The following is a 12315-nucleotide window of genomic DNA, read 5'->3' as shown; positions in this document are numbered from 1 at the left end:
CTATTTTTTCTTTTCCATTATTTATCTATATTCACAGCATAAGACTGCATTGCCTCCTACTTTCTTCTAGTAATTAGATAACTATGGAGGTACATGCTGGTGGACACTTACTATTGAATCCCTGTCTTCAAAGAGATTTAAAAATTTATTGTAGCTGAGATGCCCCGTGTGTTCTGGATCAATTATCTTGATTAATTCTTGAAAATCATCATCACTAATTCGGAACATGATGCAATCTAAAATGCGGCGGAGCTCATTTCTTGTGATCTTTCCATCTTGATTCTAGAAATGAAGCAGGTATAATAGAGCATTTAGCACAGTCTTACAATTACTTTCCATTGTGATGTTAATCTTCCAAGGCATATTTTATTTCAATATTTCTTATGATCTTCCACTCTGTTACACAATAGGTTTTTTTGGGGGGAAGGGGAAGTTATGGAAGAAAGGGTACTGTTAGTTTTATTATTGTATGATGGATATGTAAGTGGAAATGGTGCATATTTTCTGCCACAGCAACCTGTGCTGGAACAACATTTGAAAACAGAAAATCCTCTTTCTTTACATGGTAAGTCTGACTTTTAAAATAATGGTTCTGCATGGATCACAATGTTGTGTACTGTTTCTTTGTTTAGCCATGCAGCTGTCCAAGGACTAAACACAAAACACTAAGCTGAACAGTAAAGTTATTTACTGTTTTATGATTATTTGAATTATTTTCTATTACAAGGTTGTCTCCACTTGAAATTGAGAATGACAAAAAAACTGGTTATAAATAAGCAATTCATAAATAAGGAACATCTATTCCATTTTCTGCTAGAAATGACTATGTAAAATATATGTATCTAAACTTGTTGAACTTTTTTCCCAAGTCACACTTTTTTTCTTGGCCTTGATCCTTGTTATATACAATTTCTGAAACTGAATGGATGTTTCTGTAAATGTTCTAGAGTTAATGAGCAAAGGACATTTTGAAATATCATCTCATATCCATATACAAAAGGAAATATATTTGATAGGCACCCTAACACAATAAGAGGACCGACTTACATAAGAGCAACCAAGGACCAGCTCAAAACATTTTGCTCCTCAAGATAAAGGACAGAATGCTGCCTCTCCCACTGTCTCATACAAAACCAACAAAACTGCCAGTTGAACTTTGTTTGCATACTGGTGACATGAGAGTGTCCTCCATTACACTTAAGGGCTTTAGAGGAGACTTTCCATTCTGTGCCTCTCAGCAGTTGCTGCTTCACTGTCCGTGTCATGCTAAAGTTGTAGTTTCTGTTCACATTATGAGCCCCTGTGGTAAAGACAGCTGTCCCCTTTAGATGGAGAAAGCTAGAATGGGGCAGCATGACTAGCTTGATCTCCTTGCTCACCCATTCAGATTCACCTCCAGTAGAACATCTGAACTGGATTTTCAAATTTGCATAGCCAGTCATTGATAAAAGTGCTAAATAAAAAAAGCTCTAAATTAACTCAAACCCAGCATCTGTTTTCAATGAAAAGGCTCAGTCCATATACTTATTTAGACATGATCCCCATAGTCACAATCTCTCCTCATTCCCTCCCATCACACACACACACATCTATTTAAAGCTCAAAACACACGTGGCATGGCTTAAATGTCAAGATGCTATCCCACCTGGCTATGAAGAAACCAAACTACAGACAAACATTTTGCCCCATCCTCCTTCCATGTGGTAGGAGAAATAGAGCATTGTAACTGGTTCACCTACATGAAAGGGGCATACATGAAAGTTAAACTAGATGGCACATTAAATGTCTAGTGTGCAGAGATGATTTAATATCAATTTTACATAGATATGAATGTACGTGAGTTCTTGTTCTTGTTAGGTGCTGTCAAATCACCTCCAACCTATGGTGACTCTATGAACAAGAGATCTCTAAAATGTCCTATCCTCCAACAGCCCTGGTTTAGCTATGGCTTGCCCTAGGCAGTCAATCCATGTCTTATTTGTTCTTTTTTAACTGCCATTTTCCACCTTTCCCAGAATTTTTGTCTTTTCCAGAGAATTCCGCCTTCTCATGATGTGCCCAAAGTAGGACTGCCTCAGGTTCAACATTTTTGCCTCCAGAGATAGTTCAGGCTTGATTCGATCTAGGGTCTACTTTTTCATCCTTCCAGCAGTCCAGAGTATTCACAAAGCTCTCCTTCAGCACATTTCAAACAAATCAGTTTTTCCCTCTCCAATTTCTTTGCTGTCCAGTTTTCACAACCATACATCGTGATCGAGAATACAAGAGCGTAGGTGATCTTGGTCTTGGTCTCCAGTGACACATTCTTACACTTGATAATTCTGTCTAATTTCTTCATTGCTGCCTTTTCCTAGTCTTCTTCTGATTTCTTCGCTAAAGTCTCCATTTGGATGGACGACTGAACCAAGACATACAACATCTCTAACTATTCCAGGTTCTTCATTATTAATGTTAAAGTTGTGTGGTTCTTCTATAGTCATGTTTTTCTTTGTCTTCCCAAAGTTCAACTGCAATTCCTGCTATGACATTTTTTTCATTCATTTTCACTAAAAGTCATTTCAAGTCATTCCTGCTTTCTGCCAGTAAGATGGCATTATCTGCATGTCTTAAATCGCTGATGTTTCCCACACCAATTTTCGTTTCTTCTTCCATTTAATCCATTCGGGCTTTCTGTATAATATTTTCACAGAGATGTAATCTTCCCACCATTTCTCCCACTAAATCCCATGAACATGAGCTTTTCTAGAGAGAGAGAGAGAGAAGAGGAGAAGGAGGAGGAGGAGGAGAAGGAAGGGGAGAGTTTCAAAATTCCCAAAGATGTGTGTGGCAAGCCTGAGCTAGAACAGGCCCCTTGCATACATACTTGATGGGTGAGGGTTAGAGCAGGTATTCACTCTGCATCATCTATTTAACATTGAATATAACTTAACTTTCAAAAGTGTTATGCTGCAGCCTAGAGCACAGAGAGATAAAGATACCACTATCTCTTTATGTAGCAACTACATTGCTGTACTAGGAAAAGGAAGGAGATGGGTTAGGGTGGAGGAAATCTGTGCTCCCCCATCCTTTGTGAGGCTGCTGCTTTGTAGACATCAGCATTCATGGCCTAACCACACTAGGATTGCTCTCTCTGTTGCCACACAAATTCATATGCCTGTGAGAATGTTAGTACATGAGTGTTCTTTTTTTCACTCTTGTTCTTCCAGAGAGTCAGAGCGGCTATAATAACACTGTAAACAATTCACTTCAGGGTGGGTTTTGAAGTACTTATTTTCTAACCAAGAGATAACCACCTTGCAAAACTATTACTGTTATTTAACTGTTTTCCATGAAGCATGGTCTGGTTGCATTAAATTTTCTGGAGAAGAAAACTGATAGTAGTAAGTTGAAGAAAATTAAATGATTAGTTTTACTTCTAAAGCAGTGCTAAATGAAAACGTGCCCCAGTTCACCACCCCATTCACATACTGGGATATATTTGTTTCCCACCCTTTGGGGCTTTTGTGTTGTGTGACAGCTTCAATTTTCTCCAGCAATGGTCTGGGATGACACTTTGCTGGGGAAAACAAAACGATGACCAAGCTGATGACAGGATAACTGTTGATGTTGCAAAAGAAAAAAAGAAAAAAGAGAGGGTGAGACAATACCTGCCATTTAACTCTGAAAACTATGCTAGATCAGCAGTGATTCAGCATTTCATGCAGTTCCCAACAATCTCATCTGCTCCCTGTAGCTCCCATAGCTGTAGATGGAAGTCCTCAGTAAGGATCTTCTAGATTAGTTATAAATAGTGAAGGAAATATTTTGTAGCTCCAAGTGGTGCAATTCGATAAGAATATGGCAGTTTCTGCATTGTAGAAATGTTGAAACTTAAGGGCTTGGTTTTTTCAAAGGGAATGAGCTGGCACTTTCACAATGACATACAGCAGAAATGTTGAGGCAGTAGAAAATTGAAAGACAGCTTTTATGGTAGCACAGATAATTTGAACAGCTGAATCAGTCATAGCAAAGATATGATTGGATTATAATTTTATGAAGTTATCACTTCATAAGTTTGAGACTTCAAGTTGTAGTAAGCGATGGCTGCTCGCCTAATCATCACTAGGTAAAAGCGATAGCGCCTGCAAGGCACAATGGGGCATGGAATTCCTGACTCTGGATGCTTTGATTCACTGAGCGTTCTCTTACACCCTTTGTTTTGTTGTCCCTTTATTCCCCTAAAGCCCTCCTTTTCCCTCTAATTCCACCTAAAGTCTTATTTATTTATTTATTTATTTATTTATTTATTTATTTATTTATTTATTTATTTATTTATTTATTTATTTATTTATTTATTTATTTATTTATTTATATCCCGCCCATCTGGTCCAAGGATTTAATCACTGAGTGACTTTTGGCAAATACAGGAGAACCAACTATTTCAAAGATAATTTGCCATTTGTTTGGCTCTCGACAGCATACTAGGGATATTTTTTTAACAATAACAACTGGGTTTTGCTTGACAGGGCACATCGGACCATTACATTTCTCAAAACTCAAACCAACTTTATTTATTTGGGTTTCAAAGTAATAACTAACTGAAAAATGTAGCTTTACCAAAATCTAGGATGCGAGCCAGATGACTAGGATCAGAGTTTGGAAAATTTAGTTCTTTTACAAGTCCAAGCACCTCCAGCCAGCATAACCAGTGAGAGGTGCAGTCAAAAACAAACAAACAAACAAACACCTTTTCCAAAGTCCAATAAGGATACTTTTCAGGAACTAGTTAAGTTGATCTAAGTACAGCAAATCTGACCTTTCAAATAAATGAAGTTACACCAGTGTTTCCCCCCCCCCCCACTTCCTTGCTTACCTCCAAACAATTAATGTATTGACTGGATCACTTCCTGAGAAATATAGAATAATTTTGCAAACTCGCCTATTGATCTAAAACATAGGAACGAGGGTGTGGGTTACATTAGCCAGAAGCACATTCCTGTATTATTGCTAGGGTGCATTAAAAATCACTGGGCTTAAAAACAGAGAGCACTTGTTCCTGAAGGCACAATTTATGTCAGTTGACACATCTATACTGGGTCTGTCTATAGTCAGAAGTACAGTACTTGTTCCCACAATCAGGCCCCGTGCATAAATGCTGCCGAAATCTGGAAACAACCCTAAAACCTCCAGAAACACTTACATGGGGGCCATCAAGTGCCATGAACCAATTTCTAGATATCCCATAGCTAAAGCTTTCTTATCTCAAGTATTTCTTGTTCTTTATTAAAGTCTTTAGCACTCTACAATTTGAGTCAGATTTAATCTCTTATTTGAATGAGGGACGTAATCTACTGCTTGCTGCTGTTACACACAGTGGTATGAGAAACCGATAACTCTGTTTTGTAAATTGTTAGAAGAATTCTATCTTTTGTGAGGGATTTACTGCACATTTTATGCTGCCATAGCTGGTGAAAAAGAGACAGCCATTGTTATGTAAATATACATCAAGAACTGAAATCTAACATTTACATAAAAGTCCTTAATAAATGTACATGTAGGAATTCTAAAGATATGCCCATTGCTTATTAAATTGGTGCCATCCAGACTATGAAAGCATTAATCTCTCTCCCCCTCACCTCTTTACTATTTGCTCAGCTCAGCCAAATATGTAAGGCATACAATTTTAAAGAATTATTTGTAGCAAACTGAAATAGTAAGAGGTTGTATCTGGCCACCATAGGGAGAGAAAATAGTACTGTAAAATTCACGGTTCACAAATCACAGGGTTACATTCAGAATGATAAGTCCTCCCTCCTTCCTACATCACATACACACTGCTACCGAACTGGTAACCATTCAGGTAGCTGTTGTCTGGACATGGTATCCCTACATGCATCTCTGTAGTCAAAAGACAATTGACAGACTTTGGATCTTGAGCAACTAAAATGAGAAGATGGGTGACAAAGGAAATCTCATTTCAAAAACTAAGTGACTCATAATATAAATTGCAGAGCTGAAGCGATGGCTGCTTACCAATAACCCACTGGGATCCACTATTCTCTCACAGATGTGTTCACTGTTTCCAAACAAAAAAGAATATTCCTCAGTTATATTACAGTCATGTGACAGCATAATTTAAAATGAAGTAAGGACTTCTAATCTGTGGAGGGTATGCACCCCCTTTCTAAAGCTTGCCCCCCTCCTGTTGTCTCTGATCACTTTCCTGCTCCCTATTCCCTGTCCCTTTCCTTTTCTCACTCTCAGTTGGTGCTTCCTTTATGGGAAAGGGGGGGGGGAGGAGCGAAGTTGGCCATTCTTAGCCAACATCTTCAAGGCTGGCTGAGAGCACTTTCTATAAAGAAGAGCACCTCATTATGTCAGAAGGGAATCAGGTCCTAACCTAATGTAGCTACTTAAACACCCCCCCCCCAGAAAGGACATGTCTTAATAAAAGGACAAAACAACACAGATTTGCATGAAATTGCATATGCTATTTATATGTATGGATGCAAATCAGAAGGCATTATTTTCTAATTTAAGCAGGAGTACAATGCACCACAGCATCAAATGCCATATCGTAGCCAGCTTTAGCCATATGAATGATCCCAGACAATGAGGGATCACAATGTGGATGTGAAGCTGTAACAATGCTATCAGACCTGGTTAAGCATGAACTTTTTTTATATACACATTTTATTAATTTTTATTAATTTTTCAATCTATCTACATTTAATTTATGCTTGTTAAACATCGTGTTACATGGTTTGCTTATAATTACAGTGGTGCTTTGCAAGACGAAATTAATCCGTTCCACAGTTAATGCCGTCTAGCGAAAATTTTGTCTCTGCTCCTTTCCCCCCTCCCCGCCTCTCAGCTGATCGGCGCTGGGTCTGAGAGGCTTTTTCCCTGCTAGGCAAGCCTCCGGAAGACTCTTAGACCCAGCACTGATCAGCTGAGAGGTGGGGAAAGGGGGGCAGCTGATCTAAGAGTCTTCCGGAGGCTTGCCTAGCAGGCAAAAAGCCTCTTAGACCCAGCGCCGATCAGCTGAGAGGCAGGGCAGGAGCAGAGAAGACCACAAACTGGCTGCTGGTTGCCGATTCTCTGCTGTTTGGCAGTCTTTTTCCAGGCTATTCCAGGGCTACCTGGTAAGTGACTTTTTGCTGATTTTTTTTGTTTCTGACTTTTCCCCATAGGAACACATTAATTACATTTCAATGAATTCCTATGGGAAATGTGCCTCGCAAGACGAAAAATATCACAAGATGGCCCATCTTGGGAGGCACCAAAAATCTCTCAAGACCCTTTCGTTTTGTGAGTTTTTTGTCCTGCGAGGCATTCGTCTTGTGAGGCACCACTGTATTTGGTTTTTGCGCCTTGGTGTCTTCTTAGTTGTCCTTTCAAAACCTTCAAAATCTTTCCATGTTGAAGGCCAGCTTTTTTCCCTTTTTCTTCTTTCTAAGTAACTCCTATTCTTATTTGTCTTTTTCCAGTTCTTGTTTATATCTTGTGCCACCTGAGAACATTTTATACATTTCATCTATCTCCAATAGATCATGCAGGCTCTTTTAAATTAGATCTGCTAATTCTGTCCCCTTATCTTCCCTTAGCACACCTAAAATTCTCCTCGGCTTCAGGGTTAGAGTTAAATCTCCTAGGTTTTCTCCTATTTTCCTCAAGCCCCTCTTTTGATTGTCATACATCATCCACCACCCTCTCATTTCCTTGTTCATTATCCCCTGTCTCCTGTCAACTATAGTTCTTCTTCAACTGCTTCTTGAATAATTTCACCTCTTTGTTATGGGATCTCACTATTTATAAAATTGCTTGAAGAGTCGATTTTGTTTCATCCCAAAATTGTCCTTGTTGTGCCATTATGTCCCAGATGTCAAATAACAGCATTCCAAGTGAAAGTTGTCCAGATGCTTAATCAGTCCAGTTCCATCAATACTTGCTTCCATAGGTCCTCTTTAATAGATTGATCATATTTAGGGTTAAACTTGAATCCAGTCTCAGACGTAGAGAGTGTTCACCACCTAAAGGCTCAAGGTCCCATGAAGTTCAGAACCCAGGACACAGTTTAGAGGTTCCACGTTGGCTGAATTGGGCTTTCTAGGATTAATTTATCTCAAAAAGAAAGGGAATTCCAAACATCCATAAAGTGTTCAAGGTCATTGATTCCAGGCTTTTTGCCAACACATTAAATAGCTGTTACAAGTAGCATAAACAAATTTTAGTTCCCCAGAATTGTTGCCTAAGATGTTTTCGTGAGAAATGTTCTTAAGTTTATAACAACAAAGTAATACCAGACCTCCTTCCTTAAAGTATAATTAAATGTCTAATTAATATCCAATTTATTTTCCTTCTGTCTCCCTGTGTCTCCTGCTTTCTCCAGATTCACTGCTGCTCAGTCAGTGTTGGGGAATAGAAGACGCTATTTCTGCCGTAGGAATTGCCTCGTCTACGGAGAGTAAAGCAATACAGTTTTTTTAAAAAAATTCTCACCCAGTGGTAACATGACGTTAATTAGGCTGATTTATCACTTCTCCATTGCTGGCTACCGACGACTTGCAAGCAAGCTAGTTCAGCTGCTTGTTTCCACCCACTGGTTGATTGGGGAGTTTCCTGGATCAAGCGTAGGTAACCGCCATTCCCCCCGTGATCGACAGGCTTCACCCCCATGTCACCACCTCTTCAGGGCAGTTTTAACCCCCTAGAGGGTCCCAAACAGGTTGGAATTCAGCCCAGGGGACAGAGCTCCATCCTCCTGCTGCTGTCTCATCTCAGCGTCAAGCTGGAAGTTCCAAGCATAAACTTCTAAACTTTCAGTGGTACAATACATGCAGGGTTCAGTTCTATTTAATTAATAGTATTTAATGAAGGTAATTTAAGCAGAACAAGAACAACAACAATAATAATACAAGAACTCCATATTAATGTCAAGAAAGCTAAAATTCAAGCAATTAGTATAAAAAGCAAATGTCAGTTCTTCCAAGAAAAAAAAAATGAAAGTGTGTCACACTTCATCTGCAAATGTTCAAAAATTGTGCAGACAGACTACAAAGCTAGACAAAATAGAGTTGCAAAATTAATATATTAAAAAATATAATCTGCCAACATCCAAGAATCTGTGGGAACATCAGTTAGGGAAAGTGTCAAAAATTACCAAGTTAAGATCTTGTGGAACTTTCAGATTCAAACAGACAAAGCATAATACATCAGAGATAACAGTAATGCAATAAATAAATATTTGGATAATTGATACTGCAATTCCAGGGGATGCCAAACTTCAAGATAAATAACTGGAAAAATGAACAAAATACAGAGATGTGGTAATAGAAATAACTTTCTTGAAGATGAAGCTAGAGATGGGAATGAACTACTGAACCGGTGATTTGTGCCCATTTGGCCTTCAGCTGAAGAGGTGTTTGATGGTTCCAAGCCCCACCTCCCAGTGGGGGGAGTAGGCACAGCTGGGAACTGCCAAACACCTCTTCAGTGATTTGGAAGTTCATCCCATTTCTTGATGAAACTAAAGATGGGCGTGAACCACAGTTTAGTGGTTGGGACCAATCCAGCACCGCACCTGCACAGATGTTATGCAGTTGCCGCGCACTCCCCTCTTCCACCTCCTGTGTGCGCACCCATTTCCTGGGTGATGCGTGTTCCCCCCCCCAGCATGACTGCCCACTTGTGGATCACAGCATGTACATTTCTTCTCAGCCTCCTTTGGCAGCCACCCACTCAGATGAGGAGGCAGAGCAGGGAAACCTTCAGTGCTGCCTTTGATTGGGTACCCACTGGAGAAGCTGGAACAGAGAATGTATGCTGTGATCTGTGAGTGGGCAGTCGAGGTGAGGATGGAAATGTGCATCGCTTAGGGAATGGGCAAGCATACAGAGGAGGTGGAAGTTGGGAATGTGTGGTGCCTGTATAACACCTGGGCAGTCGTGGTGCTGAACTGGGCCAAAAAAAATTGCAGTTAATGCCCATCTCTAGATGAAACACATGTCAGTGATCAAAATACCCAGCTACATATATCTGAAACAACAACACCAGAGCTGCAAAAACAGGAAATATTGGGAACAGCATACATATTACACTGATATTTAACTGACAGGTTTTCTTTTTTGCTCTTCCTGCAAAAAAGTGGTTAATCAAACTCCTGACCCTTGGCTCCACAGTCAGGTGCTCCAATGCAGTGAGCTGTTCAGACAAAGTAAGCATATTACACCAGCAGTATTTCGGTTCTGTCATTTCCCTCTAATTTACAAGTATCCTTCTTGGTGTAGCATTAGGCTTCCCCATCATAATACTTCCAACTACTGCTTTGTAAAGCAAACCTCATGTAGTTCAGATTTTGAGGAGAAAATTAAAGAACTGTGGAAGGTCTTTAAGGTTCTGAAGAACAGAAACATTACAGGGATAGAGAAAAATAGATAATGGTTATAAATAGTTGTTCTTACTCTGTCAAGCATGAGGAAGGCCTTTTTCAGGGAAGAATAAGCATCTTGGATATGCCCATGCAGCTTTAGCAGAATTCGGTCACTAGACACATCTTCATCTAGTTTTCTGCTTCTGTAAGGAAAAAATAGTGACTGAATAATAATCTATGGGTGTGCTCATATACCTAACTTTTGAGAGATTAGAATGTCAACTCAACAGCAACTTAAGCAGTACAGGAGTTGCAGGTGAGTAGCAGACCATGTACTGTACTCTGCATGCAAAAGGTCCCTGGATTCAGGACTAGGGAGAGCTGGAAGGATCAATGATCTCCAACTCAATATAAAACAGCCTGCTATAATCCAGTGTCTGTGTCATACAGTCACATTACCTACATCTGGCTCTCTTTGCTTTGTGTTCAGGCTACAAAAAATAGCAGTAGTTTCTCATCCTTCCTCAAGTATAGAAACCTGGGCATTTCAATATATATATATATATATATAATGAAAGTAAATTTTCTCTTAGGGAATGGAAACAGAATATAGGAACAATGTTGCCAATAAAGATTTAGCTGAAAAACAGAACAATCATTTTCAGAAAAGAAAAGTCTATGCTTCTTTTATTGCATGCCATCAAGTTGCTACTGACTTACAGGGATTCTCTGTATTAATAACCTCTAAAAAGATCCTTCCATTAACAGCCAAGTTCAGGCCTTGCAAACTAAAGCATGTGGTTCAGTGACAGCTCATAACTAGACCTGGTGATTGCCCTCCTTGAAACACTGACGTAATACCCCTCACCCCAGTCCACAAGCTACCCACATTCTGGCATACTATACCAAGTCAACCCATCTCATAATTGGTTCTCTTTTTCTTTTCTTTTTTCTTTCTTGCTACTGCCTTTCACTTTTCCTACCACTGTTACTGCTTCCAGTGAACTGGTCTTCTCATATGTCCAAAACACATATCAGCAGAAGTCTGAGTTAAGCCATTTTAACTGAGAGTTCAGGATTGAGTTGATCTAGAATCTGATTGTTATTTTCTGGAGTTCAACAGTTCTGTAAAACTCACCGCCAACACCCCATTTCAAATGAGTCAGTTGTCTTAATTGTCCAGTTTTTATATCCATGCACATGTATATGGATGCATAGTATGAAACAGAGTATCATAGTATGGACAGTTGTGATCCTGACCTGCTGCAACAGACCTCTACAATTCTGGAATTTTTCTACTTTCCAAGGTTCAGTGTTCTTTTGATTTCTTGGCTGTCGTCTCAATTTCCATTGATGATTGAACCAAGATATAGAAAATGTTTGGCTATACAGTGGTGCCTCGCAAGATGATTTTAATTCGTTCCGCAAAAATCGACTTCTTGTGAAAAAAATTGTCTTGCAAGGTTCCCTATGCATCGGTCTCAAAAAAAAAAAAGTCTTGCAAAACACTGGTCTTAAAAAAACCAACATCTTGTGAAGCATTGGTCTAAAAAAACACGTCTTGCAAAGCATCGGTCTAAAAAAAAACACGTCTTGCAAAGCACGGTCGTAGAAAAAAAGTCTTGTGAGGAACCATAGTGATCGCAAAAACCAATCATCTTGTGGGTTTTTCATCCTGTGAGGCAATCGTCTAGCAAGGCACCACTATATTAAGTCTTAATAGTCAGCACGTTTGCATTTGCATTTTTCATCTTCCCCAGGTTATACTGCTATTTTCTGCCCATAATATGGTGTCATTCACACATCTTTAAGTACTGATATTTCTTTCTCCACTTTTTCCTTCTCCATCTGAATCTAATACTGCTTTCTATATGATGCTTTCTGTATACATATTGAATAGCTGGACAGATAAAATGCTTCTTTAACATCTTTGTCAACAGGAAACCATTCTGTTTCACCCATTT

General features: G+C 39.3%; 1 protein-coding gene across 3 annotated transcripts in view; it reads right to left on the bottom strand.

The window, feature by feature from the left end:
• The window catches only part of EFCAB6 (EF-hand calcium binding domain 6), a 170245-nt gene that overhangs the window by 95161 nt on the left and 62769 nt on the right, over positions 1–12315 (bottom strand). For all 3 annotated transcript variants that reach the window (XM_073000833.2, XM_078394209.1, XM_078394210.1), the window contains 2 exons: positions 10443–10554; positions 112–282 (listed from right to left, as the gene is read on the bottom strand). In XM_073000833.2, coding sequence (XP_072856934.2) covers positions 112–282; positions 10443–10554 — 283 coding nt within the window. The remainder of the gene's footprint in view (positions 1–111; positions 283–10442; positions 10555–12315) is intronic.

The sequence above is a fragment of the Pogona vitticeps genome, chromosome 5 (assembly GCF_051106095.1).
Source record: "Pogona vitticeps strain Pit_001003342236 chromosome 5, PviZW2.1, whole genome shotgun sequence".
NCBI lineage: Eukaryota > Metazoa > Chordata > Lepidosauria > Squamata > Agamidae > Pogona > Pogona vitticeps.
This window is presented reverse-complemented; position numbering and strand designations above follow the sequence as displayed.